Source organism: Acanthochromis polyacanthus, chromosome 18 (genome assembly GCF_021347895.1).
Source record: "Acanthochromis polyacanthus isolate Apoly-LR-REF ecotype Palm Island chromosome 18, KAUST_Apoly_ChrSc, whole genome shotgun sequence".
Taxonomy (NCBI): domain Eukaryota; kingdom Metazoa; phylum Chordata; class Actinopteri; family Pomacentridae; genus Acanthochromis; species Acanthochromis polyacanthus.
Genome location: NC_067130.1, coordinates 21,751,629 through 21,778,478, shown reverse-complemented (window position 1 = coordinate 21,778,478; position 26,850 = coordinate 21,751,629). Strand labels below are relative to the sequence as shown.

The 26,850-nt window shown below is 39.7% G+C and overlaps 1 protein-coding gene across 1 annotated transcript in view; it reads left to right on the top strand.

Annotated features, from left to right (window-relative positions):
* Positions 1-26,850, top strand: part of ttc28 (tetratricopeptide repeat domain 28) — a 244,762-nt gene that overhangs the window by 156,101 nt on the left and 61,811 nt on the right. Inside the window, 5 exon segments of the mRNA XM_051938750.1 lie at positions 2,361-2,633; positions 2,722-2,852; positions 22,772-22,993; positions 25,455-25,643; positions 25,738-25,834. Of these exon segments, the coding sequence (XP_051794710.1) occupies positions 2,361-2,633; positions 2,722-2,852; positions 22,772-22,993; positions 25,455-25,643; positions 25,738-25,834 (912 nt within the window).

Below are 26,850 nucleotides of genomic sequence, written 5' to 3'. Positions count from 1 at the left end.
TTCATGTAGCCCTCACCTCACATCTTCCAGAACTTTAAGGATCTGCTGCACAGGAGAGACCTACAATATATTAGGAAGGTGGTTTTAATGTTGTGACTGAAAATTGTATGTATATAAGCTTTTATGCAGCCTCTTTGCTCTTCTGGTAAAAACAAACAACAACAAAAACCCTTTAATATATATATTATTTACCTGTGATGTCTCCTGAACCACCACCAAAGGTAGTGAAGCAAAATCTTTCTTCTGCTTTTCCTGTGTTTTCTCTCAAATCTAAGAAGCACCTGATTTAGCCGCTTTATTTATTTATTTACATTTATTTACAGAGGTATACCCCCTTGAGATGAACCATCTCGTTTTCAAGGGGATCCTCTATATAAATGAAAAGAGGAGCAGAGTATACTTAACAAGACAAAATCCCACACACAAAAAAAGCACAACAATAATGACAGCACACCCACACAGACCAGCTCTGAATATTCAACCATTCTCCCACTTACTGTTTACATATCACTAAGCACACAATGCTATAAATTCTTATGCAACAAGTAGAAAAGTGAAACAATTGCATATATATTCATGGCATATACAAATTGAATGATGCATTTTTCACCACAAAAATTACAAACAATAGGCATAACAAACAAGACAGACCATGTCCTCATTTATGATCAATCAATTAAAAACTAATTTGTGTAGAAACTAAAAACAAAAACAAACGTCCTAAGATGCTCTAAAATAGCATTCCGGATCATTGGAAATGAAATTATAGTTCGAACATTAATAGGAAGGCTGTTCCAGTCTTGAGGAGCCTCAACACAAAAAGCTGATTTCCCATATTCGTTGTTAGTTCTAGGTACCATAAAGAAAAGATGGTTGGTGTCACGTAAGCTATAAGGAGAACTACAAGGCACTAGCTATTGCTGTAAGTATTCTGGATATCTAAAGTAAATTCACTTAAAAATAAACAGCAGCCAACGATAATGTCTTCTGGCAGAAGGTGAGAGCCAAGACAACCGTTCATATAGAACACAGTAGTGTGTCCAATAAGGGCATTGAAGAATGAAACGACAGAGTCTGTAATAGACCACATATAGAGAATGTAGACAGGAGGCAGTAGCATTCAAATAAACAATATCTGCATAATCCAGAATAGGTAGCAATAACTGAGTGGCTATTCTTTTCCTTACATGATAATTAAAACAGCTTACAGACTGATAAAGTGTTCTTAGGCGATAATTAAGCTTATTGGTAGTTGCATGTACATGCGTTTTAAAGGAAAGGTCTGTTTCTAGCCAAACACTGAGGTATTTAACAGTGTCAGTTGGCAGTAGGGGAGAGGAATCCAAAAAATACAAAGAAAGATTAGTTGTCCATGTAGACCAAAGTCTTCTCTGAAACAACATAGAATATGATTTAGTTTTATGAAGCAGAAGTGTATTAGGAGACAGCCAGTGCTGAATTGAGTCAAAATCAGATTGTAACGAGTCATCAATATCCGAAATGCTCAGTTTAGAGCAATAAATAATTGTATCATCGGCATAAAGATGAATATTACACTCTGTACAGCACAGTGGCAAGTCGTTAATAAAAATAGAAAATAGTAAAGGGCCAAGAGAGGAACCTTGAGGAATGCCTTTATCAATACCAATGAAATTCGACAGACTGCCCCTAAAGGACACACATTGGCGACGGTGGTGAAGATAGAAGTTAAACCAAAGTAAAGATGAGAGAGGCCTATTGCTTGCAGTTTATCCAGAAGCAAGTAATGATCAACCAGGTCGAAGATCTAAGGAAACAGCTCCATTACACGTTATTGTCTAAACCATCAGTTATATCATTTGTAAATTTTAAAAGAGCAGAAGTAGTAGAAAAGTTTTTCCTGAAACCTGATTGGCATTGAGACAGTAAATTGTTACTTAAGAGATAGTTGGACAATTGATTGAAAATTATTTTCTCAAATAGTTTCACAATGATATTAATTATAGAAATAGGTCTATAATTGTTAATATTTTGAGTATCTCCCTCTTTATGCAATTGAATAACTTTCATAGACTTCCATGCGCTGGGCACTTCACAAGTTGTAAACAACAAGTTAAAGAGCTCAGCCAATGGAGAGGAGAGGACATGAGAAGCAAGTTTAAGAAATTTACCCTCAATGTCATCAGGACCAGGACCACTGCTGGAGGATAAATGACCCATCGCCTGCAAAACATCTGCAGAGCTGACCGATGTAAATGGAATATGAAAACCTTTCTAATTAGAGAACCATTTTTGTGATTGCAACATGATAAAGGACTATTGATTCTCATTCCTTTGCTAAACAGTGTGTTAATGTGTGTGCTTACCACCTTTGTTTACAGACTCACTTGAACCCACCTACCAGCAGCTGCAGAAGATGAAGCTGGACAAGAGCCCATTTGTGGTTGTCTCTGTTATCGGCCAGGAGCTGTTGACTCATGGCTTCCATGGAGCCTCGGTTGTGGTGCTTGAGGCGGGGCTCAAAATTGGCACGTGCTCATTAAAGCTGCGAGGATCTGTTTTCTCTGCATTGAGCTCTGCGTACTGGTCTTTAGGCAACGTGGAGAAGAGCATGGCCTACATGCAGCAGGACCTTGAGGTCACCAAGACTTTAGGTACGAGAAAGACAGTGCAGTAAGATGCATCTTGTGAAAAGACAACTGCAGTGAACGTCGCTGAATCTACTACATGTTTTATCCACAGGTGACCAATCAGGTGAATGCCGTGCTCATGGGAACCTTGGCTCTGCACTCTTCTCCAAAAGCAACTACAGAGAAGCGCTGGCTAATCACAGAAACCAGTTGGTGCTGGCCATGAAGCTAAAGGACAGAGAAGTATGTTCAAAAGCATGGTGTACAGATCTGCTGCCAGTCTCTACTAAAAGCTGGCAGTCAGACTTTAGTGCATCATACAGTACATGTTCACAAAATGAGGGTAAAGAAAGTTACAGTTGACATACATCTGCAGCTTACTCTGCAGCACGGATGGAATATTACCAAGACCATCATTTGAGTCAACAGGGTCTTCTTTTACAAACACATCTGAGACGCAAAAAAAGGAATTTAAATCAGTCGTACTATTATCTTAATTATTTTAATCACAGATAAAAAAGTCTTAAAAGTGGTTATTACGCTTGTTTCAGTTTAACTGGTCTTGATTTGTCATATTGTTGCACCCTTGTCTTTTACAGTGGTTTAATGGTACCAAATATGGAATTTATGTCTTCATTTCAAAAAAACGACCTCTCATTTTTACATAATGTCAGCTAGTACATAAAAATAGGGATGGGAAATAGGGATTTTTTAAACTTAAAATCTAGTTACAGTTTTTCTTTTGATGAAAACCTCGAAATGCACATTTTGACAGGAGCACTGGGAGCAGGGCATCGCTTTCAACAGGCTGGTGGCCAAATTTTAGATTGCAGTTTTTGCTTTTCATTCAGTTCAATTCAAAACATTTTGTTTCCTGAGGGGAATTTATATATATATATATATATATACATATATATATATATATATATATATATATATACATACATACATACATACCGGGCTTTGCAAAAGTTCTGTTACACGGTTTCATGATCTTTAGAGACGTTTACATGTCGGAGTGAAAAATTCCATTAAATAAACTGAAAGTTGTACCTTATAGGCAGGTGTCCTTAATACAATTTTTTTCTCCGGTGAAGTTGTATCAAGATGGAAGTCAAAAGAGTTGAGATATCTGCTCTCCTTCATGCTGGCCACAACAAGTCTGACAGAGCCAAGCAGCTGAACATCAGCCAGATGACCGTCCACAGAGTCGCGGAGAGGCTCAAGAATGGTGAAGATCTTTCAGCGATCTTTCAAGAATGGTGAAGACCTGAAAGATCTTCACCATTCTTTAGCCTCTCCGCGACTCTGTGGACGGTCATCCGGCTGAGGTTCAGCACAAAGGAGAGCAGATATCTCAACTCTTTTGACTTCCATCTTGATACAACTTCACCGGAGAAAAAAATTCTATTAAGGACACCTGCCTATAAGGTAGAACTTTCAGTTTATTCAATGGAATTTTTCACTCCGACATGTAAACGTCTCTAAAGATCATGAAAACGAGTGTAACAGAACTTTTGCAAAGCCCGGTATATATATAGGGTGTCCCAAAAAAAGTATACAGAATTTAAATAATTGTGAACTAGGTGTTTATTATAATTCATTTAATTTTCAACATGTAAAAGAATTTACAAACATCATTCTATTGTTTTGTCACTGCCTGTTCTCAAACGTTCTAGTCCAGACACTGCCGACAACGTGAAGCGATGGAATAGCACACATCATGTAACAATTCCCTTGGTATTTGTGTGCATTCACATTGAATGGTTGCTGTTAATTCAGTGACTGTTCCAGGTCTCATTGCGTAGACTTTTGTCTTTTAGGCATCCCCATAAAAAGAAGTCTAGTGGTGTGAGGTTAGTTTAGTTATCAGCTGCTAAAAGGTGTATACATTTTTTTGGGACACCCTATATATACAGTGCCTTGTGAAAGTATTCGGCCCCCTTGAACTTTTCAACCTTTCGCCACATTTCAGGCTTCAAACATAAAGATATAAAAATTTTATTTTTTGTCAAGAATCAACAACAAGTGGGACACAATCGTGAAGTGGAACGAAATTTATTGGATATTTTAAACTTTTTTAACAAATAAAAAACTGAAAAGTGGGGTGTGCAATATTATTCGACCCCTTTACTTTCAGTGCAGCAAACTCACTCCAGAAGTTCAGTGAGGATCTCTGAATGATCCAATGTTGTCCTAAATGACTGATGATGATAAATAGAATCCACCTGTGTGTAATCAAGTCTCTGTATAAATGCACCTGCTCTGTGATAGTCTCAGGGTTGTGTTTAAAGTGCAGAGAGCATCATGAAGACCAAGGAACACACCAGGCAGGTCTGAGATACTGTTGTGGAGAAGTTTAAAGCCGGATTTGGATACAAAAAGATTTCCCAAGCTTTAAACATCTCAAGGAGCACTGTGCAAGCAATCATATTGAAATGGAAGGAGTATCAGACCACTGCAAATCTACCAAGACCCGGCCGTCCCTCTAAACTTTCACCTCCAACAAGGAGAAGACTGATCAGAGATGCAGCCAAGAGGCCCATGATCACTCTGGATGAACTGCAGAGATCTACAGGTGAGGTAGGAGAGTCTGTCCATAGGACAACAATCAGTCGTACACTGCACAAATCTGGCCTTTATGGAAGAGTGGCAAGAAGAAAGCCATTTCTCAAAGATATCCATGAAAAGTCTCGTTTAAAGTTTGCCACAAGCCACCTGGGAGACACACCAAACATGTGGAAGAAGGTGCTCTGGTCAGATGAGACCAAAATGGCACTTTTTGGCCACAATGCAAAACGATCTGTTTGGCGTAAAAGCAACACAGCTCATCACCCTGAACACACCATCCCCACTGTCAAACATGGTGGTGGCAGCCTCATGGTTTGGGCCTGCTTTTCTTCAGCAGGGACAGGGAAGATGGTTAAAATTGATGGGAAGATGAATGGAGCCAAATACAGGAGCATTCTGGAAGAAAACCTGTTGGAGTCTGCAAAAGACCTGAGACTGGGACGGAGATTTATCTTCCAACAGGACAATGATCCAAAACATAAAGCCAAATCTACAATGGAATGGTTCACAAGTAAACGTATCCAGGTGTTAGAATGGCCAAGTCAAAGTCCAGACCTGAATCCAATGGCGAATCTGTGGGCAGAGCTGAAGACTGCTGTTCACAAACGCTCTCCATCCAACCTCACTGAGCTTGAACTGTTTTGCAAGGAAGAATGGGCAAGAATTTCAGTCTCTGGATGTGCAAAACTGATAGAGACATACCCCAAGCGACTTGCAGCTGTAATTGCAGCAAAAGGTGGCGCTACAAAGTATTAATGCAAGGGGGCCGAATAATATTGCACGCCCCACTTTTCAGGTTTTTATTTGTTAAAAAAGTATAAAATATCCAATAAATTTCATTCCACTTCCCGATTGTGTCCCAATTGTTGTTGATTCTTGACAAAAAAATAGAATTTTATATCTTTATGTTTGAAGCCTGAAATGTGGCGAAAGGTTGAAAAGTTCAAGGGGGCCGAATACTTTCACAAGGCACTGTATATAGGTATATATATTTATATTTAGATAGATAGATAGATACATAGATAGATAGATAGATAGATAGATAGAAAGGCTCAAGAATGGTGAAGATCTTTCAGGTCGTCACCATTCTTGAGTCTCTCCGCAACTCCGTGGACGGTCATCCGGCTGTTGTTCAGCTGTTTGGCTATGTCAGACTTGTTGTGGCCAGCACGAAGGAGAGCAGATATCTCAACTCTTTTCACTTCCATCTTGATACAACAAATTTGTATTAATGACACCTGCCTATAAGGTAGAAATTTCAGTTTATTTAATGGAATTTTTCACTCCGACATGTAAACATCTCTAAAGATTATGAAACCGAGTGTAACAGAACTTTTGCAAAGCCCGGTAGTTTCAGTACTATGGACGTAGTACTGAAACTTCTTGATCACACCTCTTGTCTATCAAGAAGAGAATCACAGTGTGACATAGGAAGGTCTATCTAATGGTTTAACTTGTAGCAGTGATGATGACTGTCATGATCTACTTTGAGAAACTTACAGCATAGTGTAGAGAGTCTGCTTAGAGTCTACATGTAGTGCTGACATAGCCTTGATTCTTTGTTCAGGAAACTTACTTGATAACTGCAATTTTTCAGTCATGGCTGTTAAAGAATATATGATATGACAATGTTAGCAGACTGTACACTTCTCACCTTTGCCAAGATAACATCTCCACGACAACCCAAATGAAAACAAAGAACAAACTTCAGATTTGCTCACATAGCTCTGCTTGTTTGGAACACCTCAGTGTTCTCTTCTAACCATTCTGTCACTGTCTCGTGCTTTCTGTAAAGCAGTTGTTCTTTGCCTCAGGCTGCAGCTCAACTCATTAGCTTTCTTCCGAAGCACTTTGGACAGTTGTGATAACCATAGTTAATTAGATTGCTGTTACAGATTAGACTTTGGCCCTTTCATGTCTCAAAGCACAGAGCAAAACTGTGAGGTTGTTTGTGTGTGTTTACCTTCGTTTAACTACTCCCATATGTTTGTGTGTGTGCATGTAAGTTTGTGTGCTCCTTTTCTTTTCTTTTCTAACCTTTTGCCAACTTGTGATGCAGCGTGAATATACAACATTGTATGAGGGCAGATCCAATTATGTCTCGCTGGATTTAATATTTTACTTCATCTCATGACTCTGTGCCTGTGGCGCGTTTTCTGCAATGTTTTATTGCTTCTTTAATATTCCAGGAGAAGTTTAAACAGCCTCACGTGTGTGCTGATCAATAATGTTTGATGTCAGCTATTGTTCGATTTTGCTGGGTCTCTGCTGTATGTGCAAATAGTTTCATGTGTGCCAGAGTTTGAGTTTGTAAATAAATATCTGAGTGCTGTGTATGGCAGAACAGAGCTCTGTTGTCAGGTGGATTACTGACTGACGTGCTGACTGATTCCCCCGTCTGGTCCTTAACAGCATTGTCAGAGGGAGGTTTACTGACTGTCTGCAACTCTTTACCACTGGGTGAATTCCAATATCTGTACTGCTACACCATACAGTATGCCAGAACAAGATTTAGTTTGTCCCAAAATATAATATTTCAAACATAGTAGCTTAAAATACCAGGGTGTCCTGCTAAATCCAGTCTTTCATGCTGTTGCGAGCCAGCATGCTGTTGTGGCCTTTCTAACCCACAATCCTCTGCACAGTAGAAGCTACATCACATATATAATGGTATCTCAGGCAAAAACAAGTTTAAGCTGCACCAACAGCACACAGACAGATGACAGCTCATTTCAAACTCCAAGATGTGATGATCAGAGTTTAAGATGCAAGATTATTACAAAGCAGTATGTTCGTTAGCCTTGACAGGCAACCTACTTAGGAGAAGGAAAACTCATCACAAATCTCCACTGCCTTGCGGATACTCTCACAACCGTTGCAAGAAAGGTTTCAGGAGTAAACCTCGGGGAAAAATCAGGAGCCGGGGCCCATAGGTGGATATAGCAATTACTATATACTGGTGACTTCACTAAGAGTGACTGCATTGGCCCTTGCCAGTATCTCAAAGAACACTAGCGCCGAGGAGAGAAGGGTTATAAATATTGGGCAAGTTACTAGCCCCTGAATAGTTTGCCCAGGCCTGCATATAAGTGGGTACTGGAGAAGACACTTCAGCTTTGCCACAACATTGCAGTGGAAACTGCAGGGAAAGATAGCAGTCACTGATTACAAGCTTACACTGGACTGACACTTGAGTGTGACGCCAGAGGCTAACTCTCAACAGTGGTAGAGGTCGTCGAAGTCTTACTAGACAGCTACTGCCTGGCTAAGTCAGGCAGCCCCTGCTCAATAAGGTGCTGTCTCACCAGTTTCACTTGCCTTGTTGGGTGCATGCGGCTTTCGGATTCATCCGGACAGACAGACAGTAAATCTTGTCCCCACACTAGGATGCTAGAGCGTATAGACCATGACTACTGTACTGAGTGACAACATTGACAAAATTGACAATGGTCGCAAAATAGCAGTAATCAACCCACTTGCAGACTTTGACAAGATTCGTGAAGACAATTGTGTGTTTTTCAGGTGAGATGGAAACGCTCTGAAGATACACGGGAGCATGGTGTCAGCTTCCCTGTGAACAACAGCCAGCTAAACACATTTGATTCTCTAGCTGCAGGTACTGAGGGACTGGTGAGCATTTAAGCTCCAACATTCTATGCTCCTGCTGATTTCAAAAACAATTTCTACAAACAAATTCTTAAAGTCATCTGAGCTGTCCCATCAAGCAAGCAACTTCTGTTGTTTGGTGATTTCAACGCCGGAGTTGGCGATGACTTTCAGCCATAGCCTGTCCGCATCGGAAAGTTTGGATTCAGTTTGGAACATCTGCTTGAGCTATTCATTCTCGCCATCTTGTACATAACAAAAAGCTGCTTTCAGGCCAAACCTCGCCAAAAAGTGTCCTGAAGACATCCATGCTCAAAAGTGTGACACCAATTAGATCTGACTGTTACAAGGCTGCTGACTCACTCCCTATAACAGAGTTGACTGCAACACCGACCACTCACTTGTCTGCAGCACACTTAGACTGCAGCCAAAACCATGCCATCTTGCCAAACCTCTCAGCAAAGCACAAATAAATGTCAGTGCGATCAGAAGCAAGTCCGGCTAATGCACAAAAGATGTGGCCCCATCAGCAGAACATGCTCAAGGTGTTGCCCAGAAGCAATGTAGATGACTGAGAGATGCCATTTACAACACATCCATGGCAACACTTGGCATGAAAAAAAAAACACTCCAACAACTGGTTTGAAACCCATTCTCAAACACTGTCCGGAGTTCTGGAGAACAAAAGCCAAGCACTGTTGAAGTAGAATAACTGTCCAACCCGATCAGTACTGCAAGTCTTGCGTGCTGCAAAAGCTCTGGCTCAAAGAACCATGAGATCACATGTAAAGGAATAGTGGAACGAGCTCTGCAGTAACATCAAAAAGCTGCTGGCTCTGGCAACATTCAAGGTGTCTAGCAGGGTATCAAGATGGCTGTTGGTTCTTCACTGCAAAAAGCGGCAGCTCTAAAATTCAAAAGTGGTGACCTACTGAAGGAAAAGGATGAACAACTGGAATGGTGGGTGAAGCACTACTCAGATCTGTATTCCATAGAACGTTACATCAATGTTGCTGCTCTGGATTCACTCAAGCATCTTCCAGTCACGGAGGAGCTGGACAGTGTCCCATCCTTGGAAGAACTCAGTGATGTCATCAACATGCTACCTTGTGGCAAGACACCAGAATTGGATGGAATTCTGCAAGAAGTGTTGAAGTGTGCAAAGATTACCATCCTCAAACCTTTGCACCAACTTCTTTTCCAGTGTTGGGCTGCGGATTTAGTGCCACAAGACATGCATGACTACAGCATTATCACCCTCTATAAGAACAAGGGAGACAAAAGCAGCTGCATCAGCTACAGAGGCATGAACCTTCTGAGTTACGCTGGCAAGACTTTCGCACATTTGCTTCTTGTGCACTTGCAGCAACTTGCTGATGAGATCTATCCAGAGTCTCAATCCGCTTAGTCCACTGCCGACATGATTTTCTCCCTGAGGTATCTGCAGGGGAAATACCATAAACAGCAGAATCTGTTTAGTGTGGTTTAGTTTTGGTAAATTTGTAAATGACACATGTAGAATAAAGGGCTCCACAGTGAGGTAGTGGTTAGTACTTTCGCCTTGCAGCAAGAAGATCCTTGGTTTGCGTCCCAACTTTCCCGAGATCTTTCTACATGGAGTTTGTATGTTATCCCTGTGCATGCATGGGTTTACTCTGGATACTCCGGCTTCTTCCCACAGTCCAAAAACATGCTGAGGTTAATTGATTATTCTAATTTGCCTGTAGGTGTGAATGCGAGTGTGATTGATGTCTGTATATGTAGCCCTGCAACAGACTGGCGACCTGTCCAGGATGTCCCCTGCCTTCACCCGAGTCAGCTGGGATAGACTCCAGCCCCCGCGACCCTAATGAAGATTAAGCGGTGTATAGGTAGTGGATGGATGGACATGTAGAATAAAGTGATTTTGATGATTTTAAGCTTAGATTTTCCTGACAACTGTAATTTATACAACACATTCAAGGACCAACTGAAAGCTGAAAAGCTAAAGATTCTTTTTATTTTTATAAATTTGGCTCTGATAAATGGTGTAACTTTAGCGATTTTAAAAAAAAATAGCATGCCTTTCATACCCATTAGAAGTTTTGGGGTTACAGAGGGTTTAAGTCCTGGCAGCATCTCTCTCTGATTTTGCTTAAGCTAAATTTACTTAACCTTGAATTTATCTCTGCTTTCCTTCAGCACAGTTTCACAGACCTCCTCTGAAATATAAAATTGCACTCAGCGTCAGTGGATTATTGTACATATCTTCCAGTAGTTATGTACAAAATGCTTGTAATGTACAATTTTACTATAACTGTGCTGCAGCTGCTGTAATGTTTTTGAGAATCCACTGGAAGCTCAATATTACAATTGAACAAACACTCTTGGACTCACACACACTTAATAGCATGTGATTGCATCCTGGATCTAGAAAGCCCAACTGAAGAGCTGTCAACAAGACGAATGAGGGTTCGAGCAAGTTTATTTCAATGGAGACGGCAAACAAGGGTACAGTGTGTCTGGATGTGTTTTTTTCCATGCTCCTTTGTGTTGACAGTTGGTTAAGGCATCTGGCTGGCTGCCAACTTTATCACATTAATTTTGCACACACGTACAGTTCGTAGGTTTGTCTTGAGCTCACAGGATCGAAAGCAGACACAGTTGTTTCTCTATCTGAGCATGTTGTGTGATGGGAGCTGTGAACGCAGCACAGACTGTGTGTGATGTTGACAGACGATTATTGAGCTTCTCCACCACAGGTGCACAGCCTAAGGCGACTCAGACATGGTCATCAACAGAAATCCATATCTCCCACTGTGTGTTTGCTTTGATAGGGTACATGTGTTTATTTGTGTGCTGGGTGAGTGTTTCCGGACAGCATGCTTCCAAACAAAGACATCACCTGCAGAGAGCTGATATGGCTACAACAAATGCAACACCTACACAGCATATAAACAATTAAACATCTCAGTTACAATTTGAAAGAAATGTATTTCTCACTGAAAAGTAAGACTGTGGAGCAGTAGCAAAGGTTTCCAGTTTGAAAGAGACACGTAAGGAAAAGAGGAAGGAGGCGTATATCATTCTGGTTAACATCACGATGCATATAAATAAACGGCGCATCATGTTGCCCGCTCCTTGTTGGCATACAGTTGAGGTCTTGGCTACTTTCTGCAAATCGGGCACATCCAGACGACACTCACTACTTCTTGAAACTCCTGAAAAGCTAAACTGTTGTTATTTTAAAGTGAACGCGATAATACCTGTCCATGTGGGCATTTTTACATGCAAGACATCAGGCCGCTTCCCCACATTTGACACTTGATGCTCTTCAACTGGAATCGTCACTGGATTCACCACCTACAGTCGCTCAAACATTAGCTGCATCTGATGGGACAATGCTTAACTGGGAGGCTGTCTGGATTCCAAACCATTTAAAATGTCAATTCGCTCAGAAACCTTTTCTTTTATAAACAAAGCATTTTTGCAAAATGTGTTTTTGAAAACATTTGAGGTGAGAAATAAACTATGCAGCTGCTGAATCTGACTTCATTTTTGACAAGCAGTGTGTAAGTTTTACGGAGTTTCAGCAATGCAGGAGTCTTTAATAGACAGTTTTTTAACAGCACATCTGGAAAATTCTAAAACTTTTGCTCATTTAAATATACTTTGAAAAACAGTGTTTTTTTTACGACAAATTACTGTAAAGGAACAAATTACCTTTGTAAAACTTTGATAAATTATATCTTGTGCTTTTACAGTTAACATGTAAATATCTATTTTCTCCTGTGATTTTACTTGTTACTATCTGTACAGAGAAAATCTGTAAATTAACAGCCAATCATTCCAAAAATCACAGTTAAAAATTCTAAAAAATTCTTCTCTTCTTACCTCCAACATCTCTGTCTCTCCTCAATGTATTGACACAGTCAGACCAGCAAGTTGACTCTGGTCCATCGTTTTGTCCCAACATATCAAGAGAAGTAATTTCTCACTTTGTCCCACGCTGAGGGTCAAAGTCTTGTATTTCTTGGGTGATAGAGCATCGTTTTCAAAACCTCCTGCATCTCTGCCGGCCAGTTTATCGAACTCAGCAGCTCGCATAGGATTTGGTGCCAGCACTAATCTTTCTCTGTCTCTATCTGTCTCTCTGCTCCACTGCATTAGATGTAGACACCATCTTCCTGCATCGTTTTACTCACAAGGTTTTACCTGGAATAGATAGCTGGATAGATGAATAGATGGATAAATGGACAGACAGTGCAGACATACTGTGTGGTGCTCTCAGTCCCAGACACAACATGATTGGACTTTGCAGGGGAAACATTGTGTCCTTGAGGGAAATCAAACACTCGTCTGCCCGGTTGACTGTACACACAGAGGCCTCCTCGTCATTTATTAAATCTCCCTTTCCTGCCCAGAACTCTGCCGGAGAGGTGTCAGCTGGATTTTACGTGTTTACACTCATCACTTTGCTGGGAATTGGGATTTGAGTAGATGTGTGCTGTCATCTTCTCATGGCACACACACATGAAGAGAAATGAAAAGAGCAGGGTGTCTTTGTGTTAATTTAGAAGAAATAAATTCCACTAAAGGTCAGTTTGGCTGTTTTCAGTGACAGTTTGTAGCACTCATTAAGGCTCTGATTTAAAGGAAGAGGATGTGTATTATCTGTGCACAGACTGCATTTGAAATGAAGGATCAGTTTTTCCTCATAAACACCACAAAGGCTGCAACTGTTATTTCTAGTGTGTCTAGTATGTCTAGTATTTCTATGTTTGTCCATAAAATGTAAAAAAAAAAGTGGTAAAAATGGCTCTGATACTCCATCATTTGGCTCTGATACTCCATCATTCATTTAAAAAAATATATTATTTTTAACTTAAAGTATAATAAGACAAGACTAAAACTGTGTTTCTTTAACTGGTGACCCCTTTTCCTTATCACACCTGGGCCACTGGTATAATTGATAATTCTTGCCTACTACCAACCTGCACAAAACACAAAGAAGGAACTGCTCAGATGACTGCTAAAGAGCACACTGCTCTCTTTAACCACAAGCTGCAAATGCTGAACAAAAACCATTAAAAGCTTGAACAACATTGTTTAAATGCATGTTAACTATCTGAACTCTGAGCAATTCCTGTGTGTTTCTACTCCTGTCATATTTTTACTCACTGTAGGTTCATTTTTCACTGCTATATAAATTCCTTCACCTCTAAGGAAACAACACAACCATGACTAGAAGTAGACAGAATTGGGCATTACACATTATACAGTCACACACCATAGGAAAGTTTAAAAATTGAGTGATTCTGTTTGTTCAGTTTCTTGCCTTCAGAAGTAATGTTGTTACTCTGTCTCAAACTTGCTGCTGTCACCCATCCATCCATCCATTATTCAGGCACCACTTAATCCTCATTAGGGTCAGCTGATTTGCTGACTTAGGGTGAAGGCAGGGGACACCCTGGACAGGTCACCAGTCTATCAAAGGGCTGCATATACAGACAAATAATCACACTCACATTCACACCTACAGACAATTTAGAATCACTAATTAACCTCAGTATATTTTTGGACTGTGGGAGGAAGCTGAAGAACCTGGAGTAAACCCATGCATGTACAGGGAGAACATGCAAACTCCATGCAGAAAGATCCCGGGAAGGCCGGGATGCAAACCAGGGATCTTCTAACTACATGGCGAAAGTGCTAACGACCAAACCACTGTGCAGCCCTGTTGACCCCATTCTTAAAAAACCTGGACTAAATCCTGACATCCCAACTATCCACAGACTGTTCTCCAGCCTCCCCTTTTTGCCTAAAATACTGGAACATGCTGTTGCATCACAACTCAAAGCTCATCTCTCTGTCAGTAACCTGTGTGAATCTTTCCAGATTTGGATTCCGCTCTAATGATAGCACTGAAACAGCCCTCCTCAAAGTTAGCAATGATCTTCTTCTCTCCTCTGATGCCGGAAATGTAAACATTCTCATCCTCCTTGATGGACTGCACTGCCTTCGACACAACCAACCATTCCATCCTTCTCACCCACCTTGAAACAGTCTTCAACATCATTGGCACTGCCCTCTCCTGGTTCAACCTTTGTGATTGACACCACTTCATCAGCATTAATAATTGCTCCTCCACTGCTCCACTTTCCAAAGGTGTTTTCCAGGCTTTGATTATTGGTCTCCTCCACTTCATCCTCTACATGCTCCCCTTGGCCCCTTAATCTGCCATCATGGACTCCAGTTTCACTGTTTTGCTGATGACATCCAGCTCTGTATCAGAAATAATCATAATCAATCCGAAATCACTCTCCAAATCCACCTACAACTTCTCCCTCACCATCGATGACTTCACTGTACTCACTTCCCCTCACATCAGATATCTAGGCGTCATCTTTGACCAAACCCTCTCTTCCTCCGAGCACATCAAGCACATCAAGCACATCACTAGAACAGCCTTCTTACACCTCAAAAACATTGCTTGCCTTCATCCACCCCTCCCCCTTTCAGCTGCAGAAGCTCTCATGTACGCATTCATTGCATCCAGATCTTCTCTACGGAACATCGTACAAAACACTCAAGAAAGTTCAATACTTCCAGAATTTTTCTGCCCGCCTGCTCACCCTCTCCCACACCCATGATCACATTACCCCCATCCTTTAGAACCTCCACTGACTGAACCTACTGGACTGAACTCCCCCACTGGCACACTTCCACCCTCTGCCCTGCTGATGCTAGCCTTCTATCTACCCCCATCCAGAGCAAATACTGGATGTGGGGTGGCAAGGCTTTCTCCATCGTCACTCTCTGGAACTCACTTTCTAAAAGTATCAGACAATCCTCCTCACTCTTCATAGTTAAGAAATCCATAAAGACACATCTTTCATATATTTTCAACACTGCCAACACCTCATATATCCCTCTTTTCTATATGCTCATCTTCCCACTGAATTCTATTTATATAATTAGGTGTGTGTGTGTGTGTGTGTGTGTGTGTGTGTGTGTGTGTGTGTGTGTGTGTGTGTGTGTGTGTGTTCCTACCTACTTTGTAAAGCATCTTTGAGTGTCTTGAAAGTGCTATCTAAGTAGTATGTATTACAAATTTATTAGACAAAACAAGAAAACACAAATATTTCAGAAATCTGTCAAAACTTCTTTCAAACTAAAATTTTATTGTTGTTTATTAGACAAATAACAAACTGGAACAACTAAATAGTCCTTATTCACATACATGAACCAGATATCATAATATTTTGTATGACATCCTTTGGCCCTGATAACAGCTTGCATTCTTGCTGACATTGTTTTTTTTAATGGACTTTTCCACAGTCTCTTTTTGTTATTGAGTTCCAAATAGTTTCCAGCTGTTCCCAGAGACTTGCTTTGGATGAAAGTTTTGTGCCATCTATTTTTGAATTCAGTAAACCCCAGATCTGTTCATTAGGATTCAAGTCTGGACTTGGCCAGTCCATCAGTTCCCTTTTCTTGGTTCAGTCGTCTCTGCACAGCTTTGAAGATTGCTTGGGGTCATTGTCTTCTTGGTTTATGAACCCCCATCACTCAGGTTCAATTCTGAAGAGATTCCATGATGCACCAATTTGTTGTGGTAGACTTTTTGTTCTTGATACCATCTATTTTTACTAATTTGCCAATGCCATTTCCACAAAAGGAACCCCATACCATAATGGAGTCTCAGCTATGTTTCACTGTGGGTGCAATACATCTAGCATCAGAATGTTCTGCAGCTTTTCTGTGGACATAAACACAACGATGATGACTACAGAGTTCAAACTTGGACTCTTCCGTCCAGAGTACCTTCTTCCAATCTACAGTCCAGTGTTTGTGCTTCCTGGCAAATTATAGGCATTTTTGAATGTTTGCAAGTCTCAATAATGGCTTCTTAGCAGCTATTCTTCCCTTTCAGCCTTGTTCCTTCAGACTTCTGCTCATGGTCATTCTGGAGACTTAATCAGATTGTGATCTAGAAGGATTAATCTCTGCCTGAAGATCAGCAGTGGTCTTCCTTCTGTCTCTAGTACTTCAAATCTTGAGGTGCCTGACATCTGTTTCAGTTAGCTTTCATTTTCATTGGCGCATTTTCTAAGTATCAGTCTTCTCAATCAAGTCCAAGGCATACTTGACCACACATTAAGAACACTTAATGTCTTGCCCTGTTTGTCTCAAAGACCATCCAGCATCGTGAAGTGCTGTAATTCGGATTCTGTCTTTCTCAGTGAGTTCCCTACGCTTCACCGTTCTGAACTGGAGTGAGGAATTTTGTTTTTATGTCCGGATTTGAGTCAATACACTGGAATTCTCTGAGAAGTCACATATTAATCAAGATTAACATACAACCATACTGTAAATTGTCCGTAGGTGTGAATGTGAGTGTGATTGTTTGTCTGTACATGTAGCCCTGCGACAGACTGGCGACCTGTCCAGGGTGTCCCCTGCCTTTGCCCGATTACCTGACATAGGCTCCAGCAATCCCCGCAACCCTAGTGAGGATAAAATGGTGCATAGAGAATGGATGGATGGAACATACAACCACAAAACCAAATTTCATTTCAGGAATGCAGGCAAATAATTGTGATTTGGCATCTCAATCAAAACATAGTAATGTGCTTTACTGTTTTTTCTCCTTTTTGTAAAACTGTAAATATGAAAATTCATGGATAACAACAGCAATTATATTTTAGCATTAAAGATATCATTTTGATAAAAGAACTTACACATACTGACAGATTAATCATTACAAAAACTGTTGGTAATAAGCAATATTGTTAATTTAAGGCAGCAGTGGCAAACACTTTACATGGGGTGATGGTCTAATATATAAGCACTGGTTTACAAATCAGGTCAGGTTTTTGAGTTCAAAGGGTTAAATCAATACTGTGAGTTACTGCTCTTTACACTGACTGAAAATTGTATCCAGTTGGAGTTGTGTTTCCTTCAAATGCATTAGCTGTTGCAGTTTTCTTGTATATAAAAGTAATTTCGACAAGACATAAATTGAAAACTGAATGGTCATTCATGTTGAACACTCCTCTAAACCCTTTCGAACAAGGACAGAGAGAAAGAGAGTACTTGTGTTGATGCTAATAACTCCTGTTGAATAATTCAGAGCTCCTACTCCTTCTCTCTCTCATGTTCTTTAAACTTGCAAACATTTCATTATAGCCTCTGACTTATTCTTTCCCCCTGTCTGTTCCTCATTGTTTGCCCTGAAAGGTCAAATTCATGCTTTAATTTTTGTGTGTGTGCTGCTGCTGGTGTTCCGAAGGCCTCTAACCTAATTACTGTTACTGTGATTGCATCAGAGAGAGGTTATTCGTACAGTGAGAGTGTATACCTCAAGACATGGTTTATTGATAATTACATCATGCTCTGTGTTCACAGATGTGTTTGGGTTCAACAGATTGGAGTCGTTATCACCAATAACACTGTTGGTACAGGCTGTTGGAGGTGTTGTTTCAACCAGCACATTGATTCAGTGTTTCTGTGACAAGATTCAATGCTGCAGGGTTTTTCTCTGAAGTCCAGTCCACTTGATAAGTGGACTGGACTGCTTTAAAGTCTACATTTACAGTGCCTATGAAAAGTATTCATCCTCCATTGTAGTTTTACCTCTTTTTTTTTTGCTTTCCATCATTAAATAATCAATTTAATTTGGCTTTTTGGACAAGAATTTCAAAGAAAAAGCCTTTTTCATGTCAAAGTTACAAATTTCTACAAAGTAATATCAATTAATGGATTAGTGACTATGTTCACCCCCCTCAAGTCAATATTCACTAGATATACAGTGGTGGAAACATACTGCATTAGGAATCACTCTTAGGTCTTCAAGTGCAATTTCTTTTAGTACATTCACAGCCAAAATACTAAAAAAGAAATACTGAAAAAGCCATTAAAAACTAGAAATTGATTGGTTCCATAAAAATACATACAAAATTTTTAGTCTTGGGTCATTTTGGTACCAGTGAGCCACTGATGAAGGTTGCGTTTTTTATTAAAAGACACAATTTCTGTTGCTGTGCTTCATGTCTATATAAAGCCAGCACATCTGAAAGTTCTTCAGAGACAAAAATGACTAAAACAAGAACAAAACAAAAATTTAGAAGAATTAAAAACAGTACTTCAAGAAGAATGGAACAAGAATTCTTCTCAACAGTGTGAAAGGCTTGTGGGGAACATACCAGCCAGGATTAGAGCTCTATTGCATGCAAATGTCAGGACCACTAAATATTAATTTGATCATGTGATGGTTTATTTATTTTTTTTTCAGTTTTGAACACATTCTCTGTTTTTGATTGATTGATTGATTGATTGATTGATTGATACTGACAATGCTGAGAACTGACTTATTGAAACTGTTAATAATTTAGCTTTGTTAGTTTTTTGTAAAGAATAAACAAAAAAATATCTAATTTATATTTGTTTGTGTCTGTCTGATGCTGACACACCCTTTGAAACACACAGAAAAAGATTTTTCCACACATATTTCATGATAATATTTGAGATTGTGTAAAGTTTTAAGGGTGTCTGAAAACTTTTGTTCTGAAAACTGTGCTTTTGGTCACACCGTGATGTCATAGGCTTGATAGATGTCAATCAGCCTAGGACATTTGGACACTGGAATTTTACCTCATTGTTCTTCGCAAAGTTGCTCAAGCTCCGTCAGGTTATACAGGGATCAAGAGTGAACAACCCTTTTTAAGTCTAGCCATAAAATGTCAATTTGATCGAGGTCTGGGTTCTGACTCAGTCACTCTAGAACATGTACTTTGTTGTCTTGAAACCTTTTCTGTGTAGCTTTGGCTGTATGCTTTGGGTCATTGCTGTAAAATAAATGTTCTCCCAAGTCACATTTCCCTTCAGACTGCATCAGGTTGTTCTCCCTATACTTTGCTGCATTCATTTTGCCCTCTGCCTTTGCAAGCTCTCCAGGATCTATGTTGAGAATCATCCCAACATCATGATGCTGCCACCACCATGCTTCACAATGGGAATGGTGTGTTTGTGGGGATGTGCAATGTTGTTGTGTCTGCCAAACATTGTGTCTATGCTGATAGCCAAAAAGCTCAACTTTGGTCTCATCAAATCAAAGAACCTTCAACCAGTTGACTTCAGAGTTTCCCACAAGCCTTTGGGCAAACTCTGGTCGAGATTTAGTATTAACTTTTTCCAACAGTGGCTTTCTTTTTGCCATTCTCCCATAAAGCTTTAACTGTCCGTCCCATCTCAGCTGCTGAAGCTTGTAACTCCTTCAGGGAAGTCATAGGTGTCTGGGTGGCCACCATGACTAGTTTCTTGATTGCACAATGACTCAGTTTTTGACTACGGCCTGCTCTAGACAGATTTTGCAGATGTGCCATATTCCTTGCATTTGTTAATGATGGATTTAACCTCCTTTGGAAATTTCTTTTATCCATGCCCTGACTTAGGCTTTTTAATAACCCTTTCACGTAGTTGCTTGGAGTGTTCTTTAAACCACGTGTAAATGGAGATTTTGGACAAGAACACTTAATTGTACATTTAGGAATATACTGTGAGCCAGTGCTTGTGAGATGTTTGAGACTTACTCACAAGTTGATGTTATTTTGTATTAGAATAATTTCTCATTAGTATCTAAAAAGATAATTAACTAAGGATGTTTGACAGACACAAAGTCAGTTGAAAACACTTTTCCTTGGATCGAAGTTATTTTCTTAATCCTGGAATACTCTTTTGACCAACTGGATAAAAAAAATATTGTGTCCACTTGACTACACTAGTCAAACAGTGTGCCAACATTATACAGAATATTATACAGCAATCCACACTGAATATGTAGTAGAAAAAGATGCAATATTGTGACGCATAACATTGTAAAAGCAACAGCAATTCAGCAATGTAAAGAAGTAAAATTTGTGTGTATATATTAGAAATTCTTGTGTCAGTGTGTTAAGTGTGTACACGTTTACTATATAGACACAGTGATTAACAGAAGATGTGTCAAACAGACTCTGGTGCACTTATCTTTATTTTTCTGGTTAATTTGAAACAAACAGTTCCTCAGACCTCACCAGTATTTCCCATGACTCCACTGACACAAGCTGATTAATACCAATAACCTGCAGATTAGTTAGCAAATGAGTGGGCAGGTTTCAAATTACTGAAACAGGAGCAGGAACTATTTCTCAGTTCTCTCTCTCTAATCAGAGAGCGTGCACAGGAGTGATATGTCTCTCCTCTCTCCCTCTGTGTGTGTGTGTGTGTTGGTTTGAGTTCGTAATCTTCTTTTCATGCACATGTGAAGACAACAGCAGTGGGAAGTTAAGCTGAAACACTCATCATGACTTGCATGGTGTTCTGCCTGAGGAGAGCCTGTAATTAGCAGGACGAGCACTGCTAGAAATCATTAGATGGTTCAAAGTGCCATAAAAGTGTCTCATGTGCTATAACAGAGGAATAATAAAACCTGATGCAGCGCTGCAGAAGTGGTGGTGGCAGAGAGTTTAAATAGGATGTGAAAGATGAGATTTTACTTATGGAGCCTTCAAGACGTGTCGCAGGGGGAATTTCTAGTTTGGAATGGGAGGAGGTGATGTCACATTCACTAATTTATGTTTGTCCTCCCTCTTTTTTCATCATCTCTAAACCAGCAATGTCTCATAGAAATTACATTTATATACAACTGATTAGCATCAGAATATATATTTTTGAAAGAAACATATTGTCACAGACAAGATTATATTTTGTATCAGAGTTATGAGGAAATCTTTACAACTGCAATCAATCAAAGACAATCTTGCTGAGCTGAAATTGTACCTGCTCTTTAACCAGTTATCACAAGGAAAAATATCATCTACATGTTATTTGTAGCTGAGCTAAATGTTCCACAGTGCACTGAGTGCACTCTACCTGCATAATAAACATTTTTCATATTTTATACTGAAATTTTAAGAACATACACAGAGCAGACCAATATGCACCTACATACCTACCACTCTACCAAGCAAGTTATGGAATCAAGGATTCAAGCAGTCAGGATATACTTTGTGCCATAACTTAAGTTGTTTTAATGTCCAAATTTCACCAAGTCAGTTTGATTTTTAACTTAAACAAGTACTTCTGGTGACCAAACTCAGCCTAGTACTTTTGGTGCTTAAACCAAACCAATTATTGACAGAAAACACAAGGAAGCACTGAGCATTAAACAGCAAGTGACAGCAATTCAAAAAATAATCCTATAATAATGGTCTGAGATGGGACTTGACTCGAGTCCGCTGGGTCAAACTTGACCTCCAAATGTAGAATTTTGTTCTTCATCATAAAAGCAAAGTCACAGCTTCAGCACCACTCAAAAAGGTGACAATGAGCTGCTGAGCCTACTAGAAGGTGGAGAAGTGTAAAGGGATGTGTGATGATAGTGGCCATTAAACGTGCTGATAAAATAGGCAGCTGCAAACTGTTGTTTTCAAAGTTTACATTCAACCTTTTTGCCCATCCATTTGGACAAAGTACAGCTACCCCAATGACCAACCAACTGAACTAACTGACCTGGAAATTTCAGCCCTAGAAATATGATTGGTTTGTTGACATGTTTGTTTTCCACCAAAATATCTGATCTTGCAGTACAATATCAAAAGGATTGTTGTAGTTATGTTTAGATCCTGGCAGAACTTAATTAAAGTCCACAGTGACTGAGAGGTGATTATTATATTTGCCTCGTTCACATTTGTGCTCACTGCCTGTCTCAGCCAGCCATATAGTATGTAAATATAGAACATCTCCATCGCCATGTTTCTGGTTACATTTCCTTCAAAAAGTATTTGCTGTTGCACATTAGTTGTGAATGAATGTAATTTCTAGTACACCTTAACTTCAGCTTTATAAGATCTTTTTAGTACAGATTTGTCAACCAGTTTGTTTCTGTGTGTGGATGGTTGTGCGCCTTTTTTTCAGCTCTCTGGATACTAACCCGTGCACATTGTCTATGTATGTGCTTTCAGGCAGCGTCTGACGCTCTCAGCAGTCTGGGCCATGTATACACAGCTATCGGTGACTACCCCAACGCACTGGCCAGCCATAAACAGTGTGTGCTGCTGGCGCGACAAACTCAGTGCCAGCTCTCCGAGGCTCGCCAGCTGGGCAATATGGGCGCCGTGTACACAGCTCTGGGAGATTTCACCAACGCTGTCCAGTGCCACGAGCAGCACCTGGACATTGCAAAGGTAGACTGATAATATAATGCAGTTTTGTATCATGTTTTCATCTGTTGATTGATTACAGTGGATTTCATAACTTCATATTGATCAAACTTACAGGATTTAGTATTTTTTGACCCATTCCTACTGACACATTACTTACTAAAGCACCACTTGTGGCCCCCAATAAAAGCAATTTTCTCTGCAGCATTTGCTGAAAGCAACAGTGGTCAGGTGTTGTTCTAAGAAATTACCAGTGGTGCGAAAAGTACTTGGAAAGTACAGTGAGCTAAGTCACATTAACATGGCAAGTACTTTACTACATCAGAAAGTACTTAATTTATTCATTTATGAACATTTATTTTATTTGTTTGATTTAAAACGCATAGGTAGCTTGTAGGTTGCCGCTGACTAGCAGCTAGCTGGTGTTTGCAAACTACAGTAAGGACTGCTGATGTCACAGTTGTACCGAGATGCTTTTTTTTTTGGTAACACATGCGTGTCCATGTATATCAGTGGTGTTACAGACTGATGCATGTATGACATAAAAAAGGCATTGTTTTAATTAGTTTTCTGCAATATATAGCGCAATACCACAAATACAAGGATGCAATAAAAAATATATGGTTTTTTTGACTTGAATACCTCTATTTGAAATTTGGAAATCCAATCATTCTACAATGATGGGGTTGACTTTGCAGGAGTAATTTTAATTTTTTGAATTAATTTTTAAAAAGCTGATTGTCAACACAGTGCTTGTTTTGGGTCAACATCATCCTTTCTGCACCCAAAATATTTCCCAACAACTGACCTTCCATTTCTGTTTCTTTTTGTAACCAAATCATCCTTTTTAGTGTTTCTCTGCTGCTCCAGCCTATTGTTGTTGTTGATTATTGTGCACTAAAACAAATGCTGTGCCTGTAAAAAATAATTAAAAAATCTTTGAATCCAAGAACCCATAAATTGGAATAAATAGTTTTTTTCCTGCAGATTGTTTATTGAAAAAAGGAACCTGAGTTTTTTTTTTATCAAGCTGTAAAAAGTTATAGTGAGATGTGTTTGAGTTACTTGCCTTACTTAATGTTGCACTTCTTGCAGTGTGACTGTTGTGCATATCAATATCCATACTGAACAGGTATATTGTGCATCCTAGAGCAGATCCCGAGTTTTCTTGCAGATTGCAGCAGGAAGCTCTGCTTGTTGCTTCAGAAATGCTCAGGAAAATATAACGTGTAGATGCTGCCTTCTGCACAGTTTAATCCATAAAAGAATTTTGCTACAAAAAAGCTGTTGGATTTAGCAAACACTGGTGTTACCTCCACACTATTGAAAAATATTGTCAAACTAGTAACAATGCTGCTTGTAACGACATTTTAGTGATACTACTGTCTGAGAAAGTATTGCACATTTTTTCAGATGAAACTTAATATTTTGGATGTCTTTATAAGGAAAGAACCAGCAGACTTGTGTTCAGTGCCACAGAAATGGTAAAAGTAAAAGTAAAAGTTGTTGGTTTGGACTGTCGGTGGGATTTGTTACCCTATCCTTATCTTAATCTACAGGCTGGAATGATAGCAAATGATGATTATGATAGCAAAGCTGAAGAACCATATAGTGTCTGTCTATGTGTTTTTATATAAAGCAGAAAATTCTGTTTTATTGTCTTCATGTAATGTGGATTATGGGTTTTTGGAGATGTCACAGTTTGACAAATAGTCACATATTAAAAATATAGACATCAGTTACATCCAATAACTGGATTTTGGGTTATTATGGAGAGAAGTTCATTCAGTCTGTGGATGTATCTTTTATTGCAGTGTTATTGTATATTTCACCACAAATATAATGACACTGGCTGTTAAGCCTGTAAACTGTTATATAACATTTGTATTTCCTGCAGATGTTACATAACGGCACCGCACAGACACAAATCTGCACGTTTCACACTTTACATTTGTTCATTGGATGAAGAGGGTGACCATAAAACTGCAATCATCTCACTTTATGGAGCTTTCTCTCCTAACATATAAAGGGACCATCTGTTGATTGTGGAATTAGATGTGCATTTCAATAAATGTTCCCTCAAGTAATATCTTCAGACTGATGAAAGTTTATAATGTTGCTTTGACATTTTGATACTCTTTAGCTTGAAATGTAGCCATCTGTTTGATATTTTGTCTTTAGCTACTCAGCCATTTGCAAGAATGCATCTCTTTTCAAAGTGAAATTCTTATTCTGAGATTAACATGACAATCTGCTTCAGGGCTTCAATGCAAACAGTCATCTTAATCCTTTTTTTTTTTTTTTTGCATTACTGGAAGGCAAGTCACTTTTGAAGATTTTTTTTTACAGAAAGAATACCTTGAGTGGTATCTGATCTCTGAGGACCAGGGAACAGAAAATGGAAAAGTTCTCATGTTCTTAGCAGAAACTGAAATGCACCATGTCAAATAGCTCCATATCTGAGTCTGTCTGATGTCTTTGGTAGACTTTGGAGAACCGGCGTGAGGAGGCGCGAGCATACAGCAACCTGGGCAGTGCCTACCACTCTCAACGGGACTTTGACAAGGCCATATCGTACCACTCAAAAGTGCTGGAGCTGGCACAGGAGCAGGCCGACAGGGCCATTGAGATGAGGGCATATGCTGGTCTGGGGCACGCTGCCAGATGCATGCAGGTTGGTATATAGCCATCTAAAGATGGGTTTAACTGATGAACAAGCTTTTCTCATTCATTAAATTGATGTGAATGAATGTAATAATGATCCTCAGGACCTGGAGAGGGCACGTCAGTACCACCAGAACCAGCTAGAAATTGCTCAGGAGCTGCAGGACAGAGCAGCACAGGGCCGAGCCTCTTCCAACCTGGGTAGGTTCAGTGTTGTCAACTCCTCAGTAAAGAAAGTAGCTACTGACTGTCCTAAAAGTCACTAGAAGTCGCTCAATGATGTCAATGCCTAATTTGCATATTTTTCTATTTGAATATAATTTTAATGGACGTTTTAGAACAGAGGAACAACATTGTGGGAGAGACAAAAAAAAACACCCAAAATATGTTTAGAACTAGAGACTGTGTGAGTCAAATGCAGTGATTTATTTAAGTGTGACAGTGAAGAAACCTTTTTATTTGCATCCCGCTCTGTAAGCCAGGACTGCAGCGGCTTTGTGCACACGCGATTCTGGATGCGGAGTGATGTGGGTCTCCTCTAAACAGAGTGAAGCTGAGACTGTTGTGGGGTTACTAGACTGACCACTTGTGAGTGCTTTGGGACGAGGAGTAGCTCACAGCAGCCCCTGCTGCTCGTTGAGGACAGTAACTGCACAACAATGCATGCTTTCCTGTCAGAGTCTCCAAAGCAACAGAAAAGTTGCTAAATTTGTCGCTAGTCCCTTTTGACAAAAAAAGTTACCAGGAGAATTTGGAAAGTCACCAGATTTAGCAAGAAAGTCGCCAAGTTGGCAACACTGGGTAGGTTCAAATGAGGGTCATATGCGGGTTAGTGATGATGTAGAAACTGAGTCCCAAATTATGGGTCAGAGTCTAAGACTTGACCATGTTAAAATGTCCAAGAAAGTTCCTTTAAAGATCTTCAAAAAATCACCTGAAGTCAGCATTTATGGGTAGCACTATTTATTGTCAACAGGAAATCCAGGAGCACTTCTTAGCAGTGATAACACCACAAGAAAAAACAGATACTGAGCTGTGCATCGTCTTTTTGCTGTGAGAGTTGATCGTTTTTCCACCCCTAAAGGATGTATTTTCTGATAGGCAGTTCGGACACCATGATACTTTTCTACATCCATTGGTCAGATCTTGACATCAGATTATCATATTTCACCCTTCGATTACACCCTACAGAGGCCATACTTTAGGTCATCATTAAG